At 45.1% G+C, this 19,669-nt stretch overlaps 1 protein-coding gene across 1 annotated transcript; it reads left to right on the top strand.

Annotated features, from left to right (window-relative positions):
• The first annotated feature begins 1,802 nt into the window (after positions 1-1,802).
• Positions 1,803-18,077, top strand: LOC139458820 (uncharacterized). Its single transcript, XM_071240244.1, has 14 exons — positions 1,803-1,913; positions 5,833-5,940; positions 7,185-7,286; positions 8,365-8,499; positions 9,478-9,573; positions 10,428-10,562; positions 11,179-11,274; positions 11,977-12,125; positions 12,991-13,089; positions 13,534-13,670; positions 14,437-14,579; positions 15,329-15,376; positions 16,853-17,046; positions 17,429-18,077. Exons 1-14 carry the CDS (start codon positions 1,890-1,892, stop codon positions 17,637-17,639), a joined length of 1,677 nt encoding a protein of 558 aa, XP_071096345.1. The 5' UTR covers positions 1,803-1,889; the 3' UTR covers positions 17,640-18,077.
• Positions 18,078-19,669: the final 1,592 nt, after the last annotated feature.

Here is a 19,669-nt window from a genome sequence, read left to right as displayed (position 1 = left end):
CTGTTCGTCGGGGTGGTAGTTGGTTTAATACTGTCTGAGTTGTTTATATGTTTTTATATAAGCTGACAGTCGCGGTAGTTGTAGTTTGACAAAATCTCGTTTGTTCCTGTCTTCCAGATTGCGGATAGGCCAAAATGATGTTTGTCATTCTTGAAATGATAGAAGTCATTTGTCATTGCTATTACTGATTAAAGTGAACCTTTTTCACATGCAGTGATATGCCACTTGTATATAAAACTTGTAGTCTGCAGACATGATTCACGAATTAAATCAATACTATGTTGATTCTCCAAAGCTCAAATGATTTGTTTGAATGTCTACAATCCCAGAAAACAACTAATTGGCAAGCTCAATTATGTCAATTGATTTCTCAATTTTCCCACATAAACATCCCACATGACAACCTAAAGGAAAAATTGAAAAATGAAAGAACCCAATTTTATTTATTTATAAAGATGATGTCAAAGCATCACTCATCATCAGTTTTGTATGATGCAATTTAAAAAAAAATTAATTAATTATTAAGCATTTTAAATAGAATTATATTTTAAACAAAATAAATCATGTCGAAGCATTCTTTGAGGGCAGACTAAGAACCAACTGGTGCAGTTTATTTTTGTGGATATAAAATGGATAACTTCAAATGAAACATATTATAAAACCAACTTAAATGTATACTTTCTTTTGCCAATCAGTTTATTATTATCATTGCTCTTATAATTCTTATTTATTTTCTCGGTAGGAACATGTTGCATCCATATGGGATTGCTATTAATCATAAACAATTGATTACCCAGGACAAATCGCGATTATTTGCAAAACGCATTAAAACAACATTCACTCATACAAAGTAATTACAAGACCGGTGGTGGAGAGAGAACTCAACGGGTGAGGTGTGGTGAAATGGGGTTTAACGTCGCGCCCAAGATTATTGTACTTATATAGCGACGCGCATGCACGTGTATGTGTGCTTGTACTAGTCCGGACTGAAGCCGATTTATAGTGCTAGCACACGCAGTTAAACATTAATACCCGACTCAGACACAGTATACTGACTCCGACGCGACCAGTCCTTGTTTTAGCCCCTTAATGCCGAGCGCCAGATAGGATAACAACAAGTTACTTGGTATGACGCGACCGGGGATCGAACCCCGGACCTTCCGCTCTCCGGACGGACGCTCTACCACTAGACCACGGAGGCGGTCGAGAACTCAACGGATAATACAAGGACGTATGCCGTGTACTGACAAAGTGACGCAATAAGCTCTCCCGTGACTGGGCAAGTGAGTAAGTGAGTTGGGTTCTACGCCGCCTTTAGCACTATTCCTGTAATATCACGTCGGGGATACCAGAAATGGTTTGAACACATTGTACCCATTTTGGGAATCGAACCCGGACGTTAACTGCTAGGCTACCCCACACCTGACAGAAGGAAAACATTCTGTTTAGTATAACATTAATCGTGTCTCCCTCAGGTCTGGCTTGAAGAGGTCATTATGTAAACATTCACTGTAATGTGGTTTATATTCAGCTTTGACGCAGCCACAACGTTCTAGTGTTACGATCCACCGCGTGACGCTGAAGCCGTGGTGCCCTTGCGCAGCTTATCACGGGGACCGTCTCAAACATATTTTCGTAGGTAACTTTCCTCAAGGAATTTAATGAGCCCGGAATCAGCGTCCAGCTGGGTTCGTTTTTATGAGTACGAACAGTACTGTAAAAATGTATGTGCAAGTTACATTGCCGCAGAAAATGAAAACAGAATTATGCAATAATGAAATTTGAGAAGCCCCCTTATCGGAGCAGAGTGAAGCACAACGAAGTCGTTTGTTGATTGTGAGACTGTCATCGAACCACGCTCATCACTGAACTAATGACTGTGTCAACATATGTCCACAGCTAGTTTCAAAACGGTAAGATTCTGAGACATGTTACTATGAAGTTTGACTGATTGATTTCTAACGCTGATAGGTTTGACTAGTTGGCTGATGGAGATTGTTGTTGTTACTTGGGGACTGTTAGTTGTCACGCGCGCAATACCGGTTTGATTTGTCACATGAAGGGGTTGGGGTGTCGGTAAAATGTTTAGAAACAATATCAGGTTGTCCCACGGCAGCACTTTCACATGCTACACTCACTCACTCATTCATTCATTCATTCCAGCGACCATATAATAGATATATTCTATTATATGGTCTCTGATTCATTCCCTCTCCCTTCACGCACCCTACACATAATCACTCACCAACTCACTCCCCTATACTCACTCACCATGTGCACACTCACCTACACTCACTCACCCTACACTCACTCACCTACACTCACTCACCTACACTCACTCACCTACACTCACTCACCATGTACTCACTCACTTACACTCACTCACCATGTACTCACTCACCTACACTCACTCACCATGTACTCACTCACCTACACTCACTCACCATGTACTCACTCACCTACACTCACTCACCATGTACTCACTCACCTACACTCACTCACATACACTCACTCACCATGTACACACTCCCCTACACTCACTCACCTACACTCACTCACCTACACTCACTCACCATGTACTCACTCACCTACACTCACTCACCATGTACTCACTCACCTACACTCACTCACCATGTACTCACTCACCTACACTCACTCACCATGTACTCACTCACCTACACTCACTCACCATGTACTCACTCACCTACACTCACTCACCATGTACTCACTCACCTACACTCACTCACCATGTACTCACTCACCTACACTCACTCACCATGTACTCACTCACCTACACTCACTCACCATGTACTCACTCACCTACACTCACTCACCATGTGCACACTCACCTACACTCACTCACCATGTACTCACTCACCCTACACTCACTCACCATGTGCACACTCACCTACACTCACTCACCATGTACACACTCACCTACACTCACTCACCATGTACTCACTCACCTACACTCACTCACCATGTGCACACTCACCATGTACTCACTCACCTACACTCACTCACCATGTACTCACTCACCTACACTCACTCACCATGTACTCACTCACCATGTACTAACTCACCTACACTCACTCACCATGTGCACACTCACCTACACTCACTCACCATGTACTCACTCACCTACACTCACTCACCATGTACTCACTCACCTACACTCACTCACCATGTGCACACTCACCTACACTCACTCACCATGTACTCACTCACCTACACTCACTCACCATGTACTCACTCACCTACACTCACTCACCATGTACTCACTCACCTACACTCACTCACCATGTGCACACTCACCTACACTCACTCACCATGTACTCACTCACCATGTACTCACTCACCCTACACTCACTCACCATGTGCACACTCACCTACACTCACTCACCATGTACTCACTCACCTACACTCACTCACCATGTACTCACTCACCTACACTCACTCACCATGTACTCACTCACCTACACTCACTCACCATGTGCACACTCACTTACACTCACTCACCATGTACTCACTCACCTACACTCACTCACCATGTACTCACTCACCTACACTCACTCACCATGTGCACACTCACCTACACTCACTCACCATGTACTCACTCACCTACACTCACTCACCATGTACTCACTCACCTACACTCACTCACCATGTACTCACTCACCTACACTCACTCACCATGTGCACACTCACCTACACTCACTCACCATGTGCACACTCACCTACACTCACTCACCATGTACTCACTCACCCTACACTCACTCACCTACACTCACTCACCATGTACTCACTCACCTACACTCACTCACCATGTACTCACTCACCTACACTCACTCACCATGTACTCACTCACCATGTACTCACTCACCTACACTCACTCACCATGTACTCACTCACCTACACTCACTCACCATGTACTCACTCACCTACACTCACTCACCATGTACTCACTCACCTACACTCACTCACCATGTACTCACTCACTTACACTCACTCACCTACACTCACTCACCATGTGCACACTCCCCTACACTCACTCACCATGTACTCACTCACCCTACACTCACTCACCATGTACTCACTCACCATGTACTCACTCACCTACACTCACTCACCATGTACTCACTCACCATGTACTCACTCACTTACACTCACTCACCTACACTCACTCACCATGTACTCACTCACTTACACTCACTCACCTACACTCACTCACCATGTGCACACTCCCCTACACTCACTCACCATGTACTCACTCACCCTACACTCACTCACCATGTACTCACTCACCTACACTCACTCACCTACACTCACTCACCATGTACTCACTCACCATGTACTCACTCACCATGTACTCACTCACCTACACTCACTCACCATGTACTCACTCACCCTACACTCACTCACCATGTACTCACTCACCTACACTCACTCACCATGTACTCACTCACCATGTACTCACTCACTTACACTCACTCACCTACACTCACTCACCATGTACTCACTCACTTACACTCACTCACCATGTACTCACCATGTACTCACTCACTTACACTCACTCACCATGTACTCACTCACCTACACTCACTCACCATGTACTAACTCACCTACACTCACTCACCATGTACTCACTCACCTACACTCACTCACCATGTACTCACTCACCTACACTCACTCACCATGTACTCACTCACCTACACTCACTCACCATGTACTCACTCACCTACACTCACTCACCATGTACTCACTCACCTACACTCACTCACCATGTACTCACTCACCTACACTCACTCACCATGTACTCACTCACCTACACTCACTCACCATGTACTAACTCACCTACACTCACTCACCATGTACTCACTCACCTACACTCACTCACCATGTACTCACTCACCTACACTCACTCACCATGTACTCACTCACCTACACTCACTCACCATGTACTCACTCACCTACACTCACTCACCATGTACTAACTCACCTACACTCACTCACCATGTACTCACTCACCTACACTCACTCACCATGTACTCACTCACCTACACTCACTCACCATGTGCACACTCACCTACACTCACTCACCATGTGCACACTCACCTACACTCACTCACCATGTACTCACTCACCTACACTCACTCACCCTACGTTCACCCAGCCTCCACTCACTCCCCGTACACCCACCCACACTGTCACGGTCAGTTGTAGACATATTGACATACAGTAAACTACGGTTATAACGAACACGCTTATAACGAACTTCGGTTATAACGAACTTAAATTAGTAGTCCCTTTGAGTTCGTTATAACCGTACTTTACTGTACTTCTTTCTCCATGCAAGTTTTGTGTATCTGTATCAACAACATGTATAAGATATAAATTGATGACATAGATACGTGTGTCGCCTGAGTTATCTACAATCTGTGACCATTCAGTCGGGAGCTACGACTTTTCCATGACAGTCCAAGTCTGGGTCACGCATCACCCGTCCCAAGTCCAAGTCTGGGTCACCCGTCATACGTCTCATGGGTCAATACCCGACGAATGATACACACTGATACATTAGCGTATTTCCCCGTTTACTAGTAAACGCCGGGGCGGTCGGGTAGCCTAGTGGTTAAAGCGGTAAGTGAGTGAGTATGGTTTTACGCCGCTTTTAGCAATATTCCAGCAATATCACGGCGGGGGACACCAGAAATGATATCAAACATTGTACCCATGTTGGGAATCGAACCCGGGTCTTCGGCGTGACGAGCAAACGCTTTAACCACTAGGCCATCCGACCGCCCGATCTAACCTTTAAACCAATGTCAACAGATATCCAGCGTTGGGGACATGGAGGTGAGAGACCTCTGGACCGACGGCGACTGTCAGGGGAACTGCTCCGGTCATGGAGTCTGTCAGCAGGGCCAGTGTGTCTGTCTGGTAAGTGAGTGAGTGAGACGGGTTTACGTCGCTTTTTACAGTATTCCAGTTATATCACGGCATATCAGCTTCACGTGGGAGGAAAGCCCGAAGTAATGCAGGTCTTAGACGTTTACCGTGAAACCCATGACCACGGAGATGGTGCTGACAGACCAAAAACCAAATCAGATTCGAAGTCACGACAATAGGTTTCTGGCATGCCAAAGGGACGCAACTCTTTCCTTTGGAGGAAAGCGCAAAGTCTTTTTACATCCCACCACCAATGTATGATGCTAACAAACCAAGGATCATAGTCGAAGCAAATCTGAGATTCGAACCCGTCGCCAGCGGTTCCTTAAACGTCCATGGAACGTTACTCTGCATAACGAATTGTGGCGCAGTTCAAAAGAGTAAGTCAGTGAGTGAGTATGGTTTTACGCCGCTTTTAGCAATTTTCCAGCAATATCACGGCGGGGGACACCAGAAATGGGCATCACACATTGTACCCATGTCGGGAATCGAACCCGGGTCTTCGGCGTGACGAGCGAACGCTTTAACCTTTAGGCTACCCGAAAAAAGACGTATACAATACTAATACGTCACATGGAAGGTGCGTCAGCGTCTTGTAAGCATCGTCCATCAGGTTATGTTGTTTCTGATCTCTCTCCATGTGTTTTGTGAAGGGTCTGTGTGCTTCAGGGTTCTCCCTAGCACCTGGACGAGAGAAAGCGAAAGAGCGAGAAATCTTTCTCGTCTCGTGGTATCGTTTTCTCGCAGCCGATATTGAGGGCGAGAAAGCGATGTGCCCTTTCGGCCACCATACATGAGCGTTGTAAGAAACATCCACGGGTACGGTGGCCCATAAGGGACATGGAGTCTGTTTTTCAATATTTTGATATTTCACTTACTGTTTTCGTAAACTTTTGCAAATTAACACGATTTGTCATACATATATGTGATGAATCATGTATAAAGTAGATACTGAATCGCTGAAAAATGAAGCGAAAATGTCAAAAACTAAAATGAAAATACAGAAAAGGATCCCACCACGGTGGAAATATACATGATTTATCACATATTTGTATGACAAATCGTGTTAATTTGCAAAAGGTTACGTTAAAAGTAAGTGAAATATCAAAATATTGAAAAAACCGACTCCATGTCCCTTATGGGCCACCGTACACGGGAGATCGGCGGTTTAATATGAAACATCCTTAACATGTCGACCAGCGTCTTAACGTTCCCTCTCTTCCCCTTTCCCCCAGGTTCAGTACGCTGGCACGGGCTGCGAGGAGGTAAATCGCAAGTACTTCCTGGCGTTCGGCTCCATCTTTACCTGTGTGTGCTGCGTCGTCACCATCCAGTTGGTAAGAATAGGTAGAATAAAACCACGTGCGGTATAAACTAGCTGGAGTCATGACATGATAAACTGAACAACTTCTCATCACCTGCCCCCTAGGAACCTTTAACCAATCATCAAACACTACTGTGTTCACATCAATGAATGAATGAGTTGGGTTTAACGCCGCTTTTAACAGTATTCCAGTTATATCACGGCGTGTCAGCTTAATGTGGGAGGAAAGCCCGAAGTGATGCAGGTCTCAGACGTTTACCACTTCGGTAAAACCCACGAACACGGGTATGGTGCTGACAAACCTAGAACCCACATTCAAACCCACAATGATAGGTTTCTGGCGTGCCGAAGGGACGCAACTCTGCACAGTGAATCGCGGCGCCTTAGACGACTGGGCCACCCGTGACCCCGTGTTCACACCTAGAGGCAAGTTTATAAAACGGTAATTGTTAAAACCTAGGTATTACAATTGAACTGTATTCATCAGGTCCCGGGCTTACCACCGGAACGCCCCGGGTATTGTTGATATTACCTGCGTTGGAAGTTTACCAACCTTTTGAAGAACCTTCTGTTACTGTAGTGTGACGTCATCAGAGGTTTATAAGACTTATAGTGTTTGTCTGCACACAACACGTCCGTCTCTACACCACACGTGTGTGTACACGTGTCTGGACATGTTTTTACATTGTATGAGTTTGTCTTTGTATGATAAAAATCTATATATGTTTCCTCATATAATCTGCCGTCAGTATAGCGTAAGGTCCGGGGTTCGATCCCCGGCAGCGTCATACCAATAAGACGTTAAAAGATGGTACTTGTTGTTACACTGTCTGGCGCTCGGCTTTAAGGGGCTAAAACAAGGACTGGTCGGCTCGGAGCCAGTATACTGTGTCTGAGTTGGGTATTCATGTTAAGCTGCGGCATGGTATCTCAGTGAGCTAGCACTATAAATCGGCATCAGTCCGGACTAGTACAAGCAACCACAAACACACACACGTGCATGCACGTCGCTAAATAAGGGCAATAATCTTGGACGCGACGTTAAACCCCATTTCACCTCAATTCAACTTGTGACTGCTTCTGTGTTCCAGCTGTTGTGTATTGTGTGCGAGTATCAGCGGGAGAAGAAGTCGTGGCGGAGTGCGTGTGGCGTCACGGTGCAGAAGCTCTTGTATCTTCTTGTTATATGTGCCTCCGCGCTCAGAGGGGCCTACTTTCTGTGTAAGGTGAGTACTGTCATTAGCGTATGTGTCAAGGCGATCAGAGAGGCCTACTTTCTGTGTAAGGTGAGTACTGTCATTATCGTATGTGCCTCCGCGCTCAGAGGGGCCTACTTTCTGTGTAAGGTGAGTACTGTCATTAGTGTATGTGTCAAGGCGGTCAGACGGGCCTACTTTCTGTGTAAGGAGAGTACTGTCATTAGCGTATGTGTCAAGGCGCTCAGAGGGACCTACTTTCTGTGTAAGGAGAGTACTGTCATTAGCGTATGTGCCTCCGCGCTCACAGGGGCCTACTTTCTGTGTAAGGTGAGTACTGTCATTAGCGTATGTGCCTCCGCGCCCACAGGGGCCTACTTTCTGTGTGAGGTGAGTACTGTCATTAACGTATGTGTCAAGGCGCTCAGAGGGACCTACTTTCTGTGTAAGGAGAGTACTGTCATTAGCGTATGTGCCTTCGCGCTCAAAGGGGCCTACTTTCTGTGTAAGGTGAGTACTGTCATTAGCGTATGTGTCAAGGCGGTCAGACGGGTCTACTTTCTGTGTAAGGTGAGTACTGTCATTAGCGTATGTGCCTCTGCGCTCACAGGGGCCTACTTTCTGTGTAAGGTGAGTACTGTCATTAGCGATCAGATGAGAGTAGACTTTCTATAAGGTAGAGACCTATTTCTGTGTAGGGAGAGTACGAAATTTATTAGACCTGTGAAGATCCGGGTTAGAATAGGTCCCATGCTTGCTGTAAAAGGCGACCATGCTTGTCGTAAGATGCGACTAACGGGATCGTGTGGTCAGACTCCCTGACTTGGTAAATGAAGGTCATCGTATCCCAATTCCGTAGATCGATGCTCATGATGTCAATCACTGGATTGTATGGTCCAGACTCAGTTGTACTGACCGCCTTCATATAGCTGGAATATTGCTGAGTACGGCGTTAAGTAAACAAACAAACAAAAGCATGTCATCACATTCCACTTGCAAATGTTTCAGTGGCGGGTGTCGGAGTACGTCGCCTCCTGTCTGTGGAGCGGTTACTTCCCCTTCCTCATCACTGGCTTTTCTCTCCTCATCTGCTCCTGGGCCGAGGTGAGGGACGGGGGTTGTTGGGCGTCACTCATCATCTGTTAATAGGGCGGGGGTTGTGGGGCGTCCCTTTTCATCTGTTACTGGGGCGGGGGTTGTGGGGCGTCCCTTTTCATCTGTTACTGGGGCGGGGGTTGTGGGGCGTCCCTTTTCATCTGTTAATAGGGCGGGGGTTGTCCCTTTTCATGTGTTACTGGGGCGGGGGTTGTGGGGGGGTCCCTTTTCATGTGTTAATAGGGCGGGGGTTGTGGGGCGTCCCTTTTCATCTGTTACTGGCTTGAGGGTTGTGGGGCGTCCCTTTTCATGTGTTACTGGGGCGGGGGTTGTGGGGCGTCCCTTTTCATGTGTTACTGGGGCGGGGGTTGTGGGGCGTCCCTTTTCATGTGTTAATAGGGCGGGGGTTGTTGGGCGTCCCTTTTCATGTGTTACTGGGGCGGGGGTTGTGGGGCGTCCCTAATCATGTGTTAATAGGGCGGGGGTTGTGGGGCGTCCCTTTTCATGTGTTAATAGGGCGGGGTTTGTGGGGCGTCCCTTTTCATCTGTTACTGGGGCGGGGGTTGTGGGGCGTACCTTTTCATGTGTTACTGGGTTGACACACAATTAATGTGTACACAAACTCGAGATCTCGAGTTGAAAGGGTTTCTTAACAGTGCTAGATAGTGAAAATAATGTTTAGGATAGGTTCATATAGTGCATATGCGTGCATTTGTTTGAGATGTATAAACACATAATACGGGCATCCCGGTGACTGTTAGAGTTGCAAGTTCATCGATGCCAACTAGTGTGACCAGTATCGACTGTAATTGCTTCCCGTGATGTGTATCGTAGCCCCAACTACAGCAAGACGTGTGTTTCAGGACGTCCACGTGAACCGCAGCCAGACGCCACGGTTCCTCAGTAAGTCGGTGTTGGCGTTCGTCCTCTTCAACGTCGTGCTCTACCTGTTGTTGTGCGCCGTCCTCCTCCTCACAGAGATCGTGCCCAACGACGAGGTGAAGGTCCGGGTTTGAGAAAGCTTTTCTTTTGGGGCGATAGCTCGTTAGCTTCAGTTCAGTGTATTCCTCTTGTCTGCCTCGCTTAAGGCGCCGCAATGCGCTGCGCAGAGTTATGTCCCTTTGGCGGGCCAGAAACTTTTGACCGTGGGTTCGAATCTCGATTCGCCCTGATCATGTTCTAGGTTTATCAGCTGTGCCCGTGGGTTTCACCAAAGTGGTTAACGTTTACGGTCTGCGTCACTTCGGGCTTTCCTCCTACGATAAGCTGAAACACGTGGAGTACAACTGAAATACTGTTCAAAGCAGTTTAAACCCAACTTACTCTGTCACTCCGAAAGTGCAATCGGTACTATGTTCACGAAATCTTCATGCTCGTGAGTTCTTTCTTTCCGAACAACTAATTTGACCATTAAAGCCAAAACATAATTTGTTCTCCCAAATAATGAACAAAATTAATTTGGAATATGTCCTAAATAAACGTGATGTGATTAAGAAAACTGTGTTGAATCATTGTCCTCAACAGCCGCCCGCCCTTCCCCCATCCTTCAGATATTAAATACCAGTAGTGGATCTCTAACGCATCACTGAAGCCGTGTATATGTGTGTAACACAGGACCTGCATCTCAAGGCATACAACGGCGCCGTAGCTGTCCTCATCATCATCCTCGTCGTCATCTTCCTCATCTACGGCGTGGAACTTTACTTCAAGGTAGGTCACTACATTTTTAATTGGGAGGATCAAATAACGTAGTGGTTTAAGGGAACATTCGTCACGCCAAAGGCCCGGGCACGATTCCCCACATGGCCACATGGGAACGATTTGGGCAGCCTATTTCTGGGTTCGTGAAGGGAGCAACTTTAATTGCCTAATCGAAAGTGCACGGTAGGCCCACATTCGAAACTAAGTACTTCCTCCAAAAATATTTACGAACTACTGGTTCCAAGGGTATGCTGCGCTGGCGCCAGCGCAGCATACCCAGGGAACCGTTTTGCTGTTAGGCCGTCTAAGACATGCAGTGGGGAGCCGTGACTGGTGGCAGCACTACTATAGCGAGCTTCGCGAATGACTATCGATGTGAGGAGCAGTATAGCTAAAGGATTACTAAATCTTCACATGATCTGTGAAGGGACACGGGTGATCTGCGATGATGTCTAGAGTTGCGTCCCTCAGTCGTGCCAGAAATCTATAATCGTGGGTTCGAATCTCAGATCCAACCAGATAACGTTGCTTGGTTTATCAACACCATACCCGTGACGGTGGATTTCACCAAAGGAGTAAACGTCATGGACCTGACTCATAGAAACTGACACGCCGTGATATTAATCATACTGTTCATTGCGGCGTTAAACCCCACTCACTCACTCACTCACTCACTCACTCACTCACTCATAAGATGTGGTGTTCCCCCAGGTGCACGGGGCGTTCATGGAGGATGGCGTGGAGTTGGACCCCCACCAGGTGGCCATGTCGAGACTCGGGCTCCTCTCCCAGGCCTTCCTGCAGTTCCTCATGGGCATCTTCCTCGTCACTGACGTCATCACTGACCACTGGAAAAATGTGTACGTCTAAAAACACCAAGTTCTCGAAACGACATTGAAAGCGATCCTAGCGCTAAGAGATCGTTACTTCCATACTTTAACATAGCTTTACGACAATCGTAACGCTAAGATCACTTTGTGGAACGGGGCCCTGGTGAATTTGAAAACACATCGAACGATCTCAGGTTTCACGCCCGCGTTTGATTCCTCACACGGTACTGAGAGTGAAACCAATATCTGGTGTCCCCGTCATATTGCTGGAATATTGCGTAAAACCCAACTCACTCACTTACAAGATTCGAGACAAGAAGTGTGTCCTTATAAGACTCTGAGTTCAAGGTGCTGGAGTTGAGAATTTTAGGAATTATCATGCAAGAACAACATCGAATTACGGAAGTGTCTGAATAAGCGTTTCTTTGTTGCAAATGCCAAGTTCTTATATCAGTATGCACACTAGGGACGAGTCCAAATATACTACCCGGGTACACACACCCCTATTACCCGACCCTACCCGGGTACACGCTTTAGGTCTCAAGAGATAGGTACAAAATGTCCGATTGGGAACAGTCTGACCGTATTCCTGTCAAAATGTATTTAGATACAGGTATAAAACGATCTGATCATGCATACACTGAAGTTGACAAAAGTTTTATCTTAAGGCAAACATATAAAGTCAGAAGGAATTGTGTGCATTGTTAGGAAGAAATGTGAACATTTCTCAATTATAGTGTAACCTTAGAGTTCTAGATATTTTTTGCCATTAAACAACATAATCACTCGACTAACCACGGGTCCGGGTAGTCCTGTTGGTACCCAGGTCCTACTCAAGACCCACCCCCACCACGAGACTGCCAGTATATGATGTTGTTTTGTTGTTGTTGAGCAGTATGACGATCCTGGAACTGAACTATTACGATCTGGTGTTCCGGGTGGTGGAGTTCGGGGTGGTGATCTGGTTCCCCTGCGTCCTCTGGAACTACCGCAAGTGGGTATACTACTACTACTACTACTACTACTACTACTACTATGATGATGATGTCAATGTCAATCACTGGATTGTCTGGTTCGGACCCCATTATTTACAGACCGCCGTCATATTGCTGGAATATTGCTGAGTGCGGCGTTAAACAACATAGAGTATGGCGTTAAACAACATACAAAACAAAACTACTGCTTCTACCACTACATCCACCACTACCACTGCTACCGCTGCTATTACGACCACTACACTACTACTATTACTACTGTTGTAGTTACTTATACTGATACTACGGTCACTGTTACTACTAAGTAAATCCGACCATTATGTATGTTGATACATTTAATGTATAGTTATTATATAATGTGTCAAGACCAAAACTAAAACTGTCATAGAAGTACGAATCTGTGAATGATAAGAAAGATGTAAGCCGTTCCTATCTAACCACAGGCCCGAGACATTGTGGGTGTTGAATCCTCGCCGGATTCTGAGGACGCTGGACTTGCACTCTGACGTGGGCGAGAGGACGGCCCTGTGCCCTGACCAGTACACGTCCGGCTACAGCACGTTCAAGAGGGAAGACTCGGGTAATACAGCCCATATCACGTACAGCTCATCACGTACAGCTCATCACATACAGCTCGTATCACATACGGCGCCTATCATGTACAGCTCATATCACGCACGGCACATATCATGTACAGCTCATATCACATACCGCGCATATCATGTACAGCTCATATCACATACCGCGCATATCATGTACAGCTCATATCACATACGGTGCATATCATGTACAGCTCATATCACATACCGCGCATATCATGTACAGCTCATATCACATACCGCGCATATCATGTACAGCTCATATCACATACCGCGCATATCATGTACAGCTCATATCACATACGACGCCCATCATGTACAGCTCATATTACATACGGTACATATCATGTACAGCTCATATCACATACGGTACATATCATGTACAGCTCATAGCACATACACCCCATATCACATCCGTCGCATATCATATGCCGCTCATATCACGTACAGCTCATATCACGTACAGCTCATCACATGGAGCTCATATGAGATACGGCGCATATAATATGCCGCTCATGTCACATACAGCTCATATCACGTACAGCTCATATCACATACAGCTCATGTGACGTACAGCTCATCACATGGAGCTCATATGAGATACGGCGCATATAATATGCCGCTCATGTCACATACAGCTCATATCACGTACAGCTCCTTTGACGTACAGCACATCATATACAGCTCATATCACATGCCGCTTGTGAGATATATTTGTTGCATTATCGAACCCAAGGCTTGTTGCAGTCGCCAGTTCTCTAGGTCAGTATGACTGCTGGATTTGCTACGACCCGGAACGGACGGACGCCGGACCTCTCCTGCAACCCTGTGCTTGTAGGGGAGATGTAGCCACAGTGCATCACAACTGTCTACACAAGTGGCTTGTTGAGGTAAGGGGCAAGTTATCTCCCCCAGTTTTGCAAGGATCCGCTGATCGGTGGTTCGACTCTCAAATTTGAAATAATTGAGTGTCCTGATTTATCTGCTCAATACCAGTGTTCAGTGCTAAAAGATCAACTACCCATGTCACTTCCTTCATCATTTAACTTACACGCTTTGATAAAACAAATAGATGCCTGAAATATGAAGTGTGTGTAGCTCATCACCACAATGTACTTGTGAAAAGGAGGATTTTGCCCTGTTACATGTCAGAATGATGAGGTCTGATTGGCCCACGTGATCTTGATAAAATATCCTGTATCCCGCTTTGGGGGAAAATATATGCCTCAGACGGAGAAAAAATCCCTTATACCCCGCCACGAACAAGTCAGTCTGGACGTGGATTTCTGGGAGTCAGAATAAATCCTTCATACCCTGCTTCGAAGCAAAAAGCAGCACGCTTTTTCCGAGTCAATAAAAGTCATGTGACACAGCACAGGTTAACCTCAGCTTAATCGAACAGCCTTTTTCTATCAATTTTGTATTTGTTTTAATTATTTTACGATGTCATATTAAAACATGTCGGTAAGATAAGACCGTTGTAGCAGGATCACTTGGGGTACATGGGTTTTTATGCGTCCCGCGTTAGGTTTTAGAGATCACTCTGGGTACATGGAGTTTGCTGTGTCCTTAGTAAGGTTTTTATAATACCCCATGTACCCCGAGTGATCCTGCAACAACTTTTAATGTTATTTTGCAGAATGCGGAACATGAACATACCCCAACATGCAAAGTCTGCAATGTGGAGGTAGGTGAGCTGCTTAATATACGGGCAGCTTGGTAGACTTAAGTTTAGAAGTGAGCTGACCTATTACTCGCCCCAGTTGGAATAAAGGCAGAGGTTCAAATCAGAAATGGGGAGTGACAAAGTATGCTTACTGAAACAAATCGTTCACACGTCTCTCCCAACTATCCCTCCCTCAAATGGACGTCATTTTCCCGAGGCAAGAACGTTAACTGACTATGAAAGTCCAGTTTCCACCCTTGCCACCCGAACTAGGATGGAATTTCCAGGCTCAATCGCAGCGCCACCAGTGGCTGTTATGAGTTATGTCCCTTCTATGTCCCTCCTATTGGCCAATCAGATTCAGTCTCTCATATCAAGACGATCTGATCGATAATCAATATCTATATTGTCATAAACGGGTGTTACCACATGAGCACCTTAATTAAAAACGTGAAAAGATTTGCAAAATATATGTTGCAGTCGACCGAAATCTGCATTTTGAAATCCATGTGGTTTACGAATGTGGATAATTTCGTTACGCTATTTGATTGGACTGTGAATAGACTCGTAAGTCATGCCCAAATGTAACTGGCAAGGGTTGAAACTTGACTTTTATAGTCATTTAACGCACATGCCCCGGGAAGATGGTGGACGTGGGGGGTCCAGAGGTCTAGTGCGCTGCAATTTGCCTTACATTGTTGTGTCCCTTAGCTGTGCAAAGATCAGCTAATCGACGGTTCGAATCACAATTTCGCCCCGATTGGACCCCGAGGTTGCTGCACCATTCTTGTGACGGTTGGTCTCACCTGGTGGAATTTATTGCATGGGCTTTCCTCAGACATCAAGCTGGCAGGCCGTGATTTTAACTTGATTTTTAAAAGCAATCTCATTAAAATCAGATCTTAGTTCTCGCTACCGCTAAACAAAAATCTGAGGACATCCCATTACGGGTCACGTCAGACCAATGGAATGACCAATCAGAAGGCAGCTTTCTCGTGCTTTACGGCACTAATTTCAAATTGGCGACTAAACATATTTTGACAAATTCTCGATAACAAATCTGAAACCTGAACAAAAGAACATTCTGGAATGGCTAATAGATGGTCTAGATTGTATGGATTCAGTCGTTGAACCCATAACTAAAGTTTCCGAGGTTGCATGATTAGCAATCACTTTCCGACTGTCACTTTCATAATCTTATAAGCGATGCTCTGATTGGTCGGATGAAAGGTCGTTGTTGACGTGACCCCTAATGGGATGTCCTCAGATCTTTGTTGAGGTCTGATTTTAATGAGATTGTGTTAAAAGCGGCTATTAACCTAACTCCCTCCGGTCGGGGGATAGCCTAGTGGCTAAAGCGTTCGCTCGTCACGCCGAATGACCGGGTTCGTTTCCCAAGTGGGAAGAAAGTCAATTTCTGGTATCCCCGTCTTGATATTAATGAAATACTGTTAAAACTGACGTAAACCTATACTCACTCACTCCCCCTGCCTTCAGTACCGGGTGCAGTACGTCAGCACGTGGCTGCCTCGAGGGATGGGGTCTCGGCGCCTTGCCATCCTCATCGTGCTGTTGGTGTCAATGCTGGGGAGCCCGGTGCTGTCCTACTTCATCTGCCATCTTGACACCTACATCTACCTCAAGATACTCATCACTGGCAGTACAGTCATCTTCGAACTGTTTGCACTCAAGTAAGTTGATCTGCTTGGGCTCTCTGTCATCTTGAACCGAATTAATCTATGTCATGCACTTGGAACCTGGGTTGGAATAGGTCCCGAACCATCCTATTTCTCTTATATAACATGGCAAGTTGGTCAGGTGGTTAGGTGCTCAGGTTCACTGACCTGGCTGATTGCTCATTTTTCAGTCACCTGTTTGTCTGCCCAGACTTACAGCCTGCCATGATATAGTTGACGGTGACTCATCTTCCCGAGGCAAGGGAGTTTTCTTACTATAAAAGTCCAGTTTCAACTTCAATAGTCAGTTAACTCTCTTGCCTCGTGAAGATGACGGTGACTCAGCCGTTACAAAACAAACTATGTATGTATCTATCAATCGAAAACTATGTTGCAGGGTGCTGTTTGTGACACTAGGAGCCATTGGGAACCGAGTCCGTGTGGCTTCAATGAAAATAATCGGGAAGGAAATGACGAAACCTGATCCTGAAACCAAGCAAAAGACAACGCTTGTAAGACAAAGGGAGGTAACTCGACAACACTCGGAGGCCAGTGGGGAACTGACGTCTCAATGTACAGTTGAAACTCGCGCAGAGGTTCATAGATAAAACTATGTTTACTGTGGCGGGTCTAGGTACATGGACCATTTCCTTAAGATTACCATTGTTTGAAATGCTGCCGTGAAGTTTCGTGACAAATGACAGCCCCAGCACCTATGATTTGAATCCCCAATGACTGCTTTGTTGTCAGCTCCATCAAGCTTATTATAAGGAGAAGACGGCAGTCAGTTTTACACAAGGCACTTAGTACCAAACTGCCGGACAAAAAAATGTATACACCATGTTTGATGGTGGTTTAAAATGAAACAAACAAGAAATGGTTACTCGATGGTGATTGTTACTGTATCATAGTTGTGTTTTGGACCTTACGTTTGCGGTGTTTCTGAGACTGTTTCAGCCTAGTAACGTTTTGATAGCGTTTGTAATGTTTGGTCGAATCCAACTTTTAAGTATATACTTTCTTTGTCCGACAGTGTATGTCTAGAATCCGTTTGATGAACATTTTACTAATGTTGCCCATTGATGCCTATAGCCGACAACTAGTGAGTGAGATGCAGTTTTACGCCGCTTTCAGCAACAGTCCTGCAATATCACGGCGGCGGACACCAGCTTTACACATTGTACCTTTGTGGGGAATCGAACCGGGCCTACGGCGTTATGGGCGAAAGCTGTAACTACAAGACTACCCTCTTCCCCTTGTTCTGTAAAAGAGAACTGTCATGCAAGTAATATCATACATGCAGATGTAATTCATCATTCATAAACCACTTTGGAGGTTGTACCTTTTATCATTCATTAATACCTGTGCAAGATGTAGTTTTATCATTCATTGCCAACTTGGGAATTTAGTTCGTTACTAACTCGACAACGTTACTTAATCATACATTACCTTCTCGGCAAGATGTACTTTTTATCATTCATTACTACCTTGACAATGTGTACTGTATCATAAATTTACACGTGGGCAAGGTGTACTTTATCATACATTAACACGTGGGCAAGGTGTACTTTATCATACATTAACACTGGGCAATATGTACTTTGTCATACATTAACACCAAGGCATTATGTAATTTATCATATAGTAACACCTTGAATATGTGTACTTTATCATACATTAACACACGGGTAATATATACTTTATCATACATTAACACCTTGACAATGTGTACTGTATCATACATTAACACCCAGGCAATATGTACTTTATCATACATTAACATCTTGACAATAGGTACTTTATAATACATTAACATTCAGGCAAAATGTACTTCATCATACTGTAACACCTTGACAATGTGTACTTTATCATGCATAAACATCTGAGCAAGATGTAGTTTTTATCATACAAGGATTCTATTTCTTTGATATTGTGTGATGTTGTTTGTATATTTCACTCGACTCACTTCATGTCATGTACATATACTGATGGCAGTGATTGATGCAACACATACTGATACAGAGGAAGGCATATTCTCGCATCCAATACAAAGAATGCAGGTGACCAAAGTGAAATGCTAACACCTGATTTGTACCTTCATGACACATTGAAATACCAAGTCGAACACGTGCCTTCCTTTACACACGTTCCCTTTGTTCCTTCTATCAGTATATGTATAGCCTCTAGTTATTCGGATAATTGTACCTCTTTATATGCCATCAATGTGACCTGCTCTCAAAGGTGAACATATGTGTTGCATTTAAGGCCCTGGCCCATATACATAGGATGTACATATGACTAGTTATATATATTTGGATAACTTGTTATAGTTAACATTTCGTTCCTGAGAGAAATGTCATGTTTGACATATCAAGCCGGTTTTTATATGCCAGCAGCATCTTTTGAAGAGAGACGAGATTACAAGCAGGTACAGAATAACCTGACAGATAGTGTTCTGGTATATGGTTCTCATACAAAATTAAAGTGGATTTAATATTCTTTAGCTGAACATCTTCCCGAGGGAAGGGAGTTAACTGACTGTAAAAGTCCAGTTTCCACCCTTGCTGAACTAGACTGGAATAACTAGACTCGATCGTAGCGCCACAAGTGGCTATTGCGAGTTATGTCCCTTCTATGT

The sequence above is a fragment of the Haliotis cracherodii genome, unplaced genomic scaffold (genome assembly GCF_022045235.1).
Source record: "Haliotis cracherodii isolate W230 unplaced genomic scaffold, xgHalCrac1.p SCAF_13, whole genome shotgun sequence".
NCBI lineage: Eukaryota > Metazoa > Mollusca > Gastropoda > Lepetellida > Haliotidae > Haliotis > Haliotis cracherodii.
The sequence above is the reverse complement of the archived record's forward strand: the minus strand, read 5'-3'. Positions and strand labels throughout refer to the sequence as shown.

Coding starts and splice junctions, on each gene's coding strand:
- LOC139458820 (XM_071240244.1), top strand. CDS start 1,890: ATGTCCACAGCTAGTTTCAAAACG. Junction 1,914..5,832: donor CCACAGCTAGTTTCAAAACG/GTAAGATTCTGA, acceptor CAATGTCAACAG/ATATCCAGCGTTGGGGACAT. Junction 11,275..11,976: donor GCGTGGAACTTTACTTCAAG/GTAGGTCACTAC, acceptor GTGTTCCCCCAG/GTGCACGGGGCGTTCATGGA.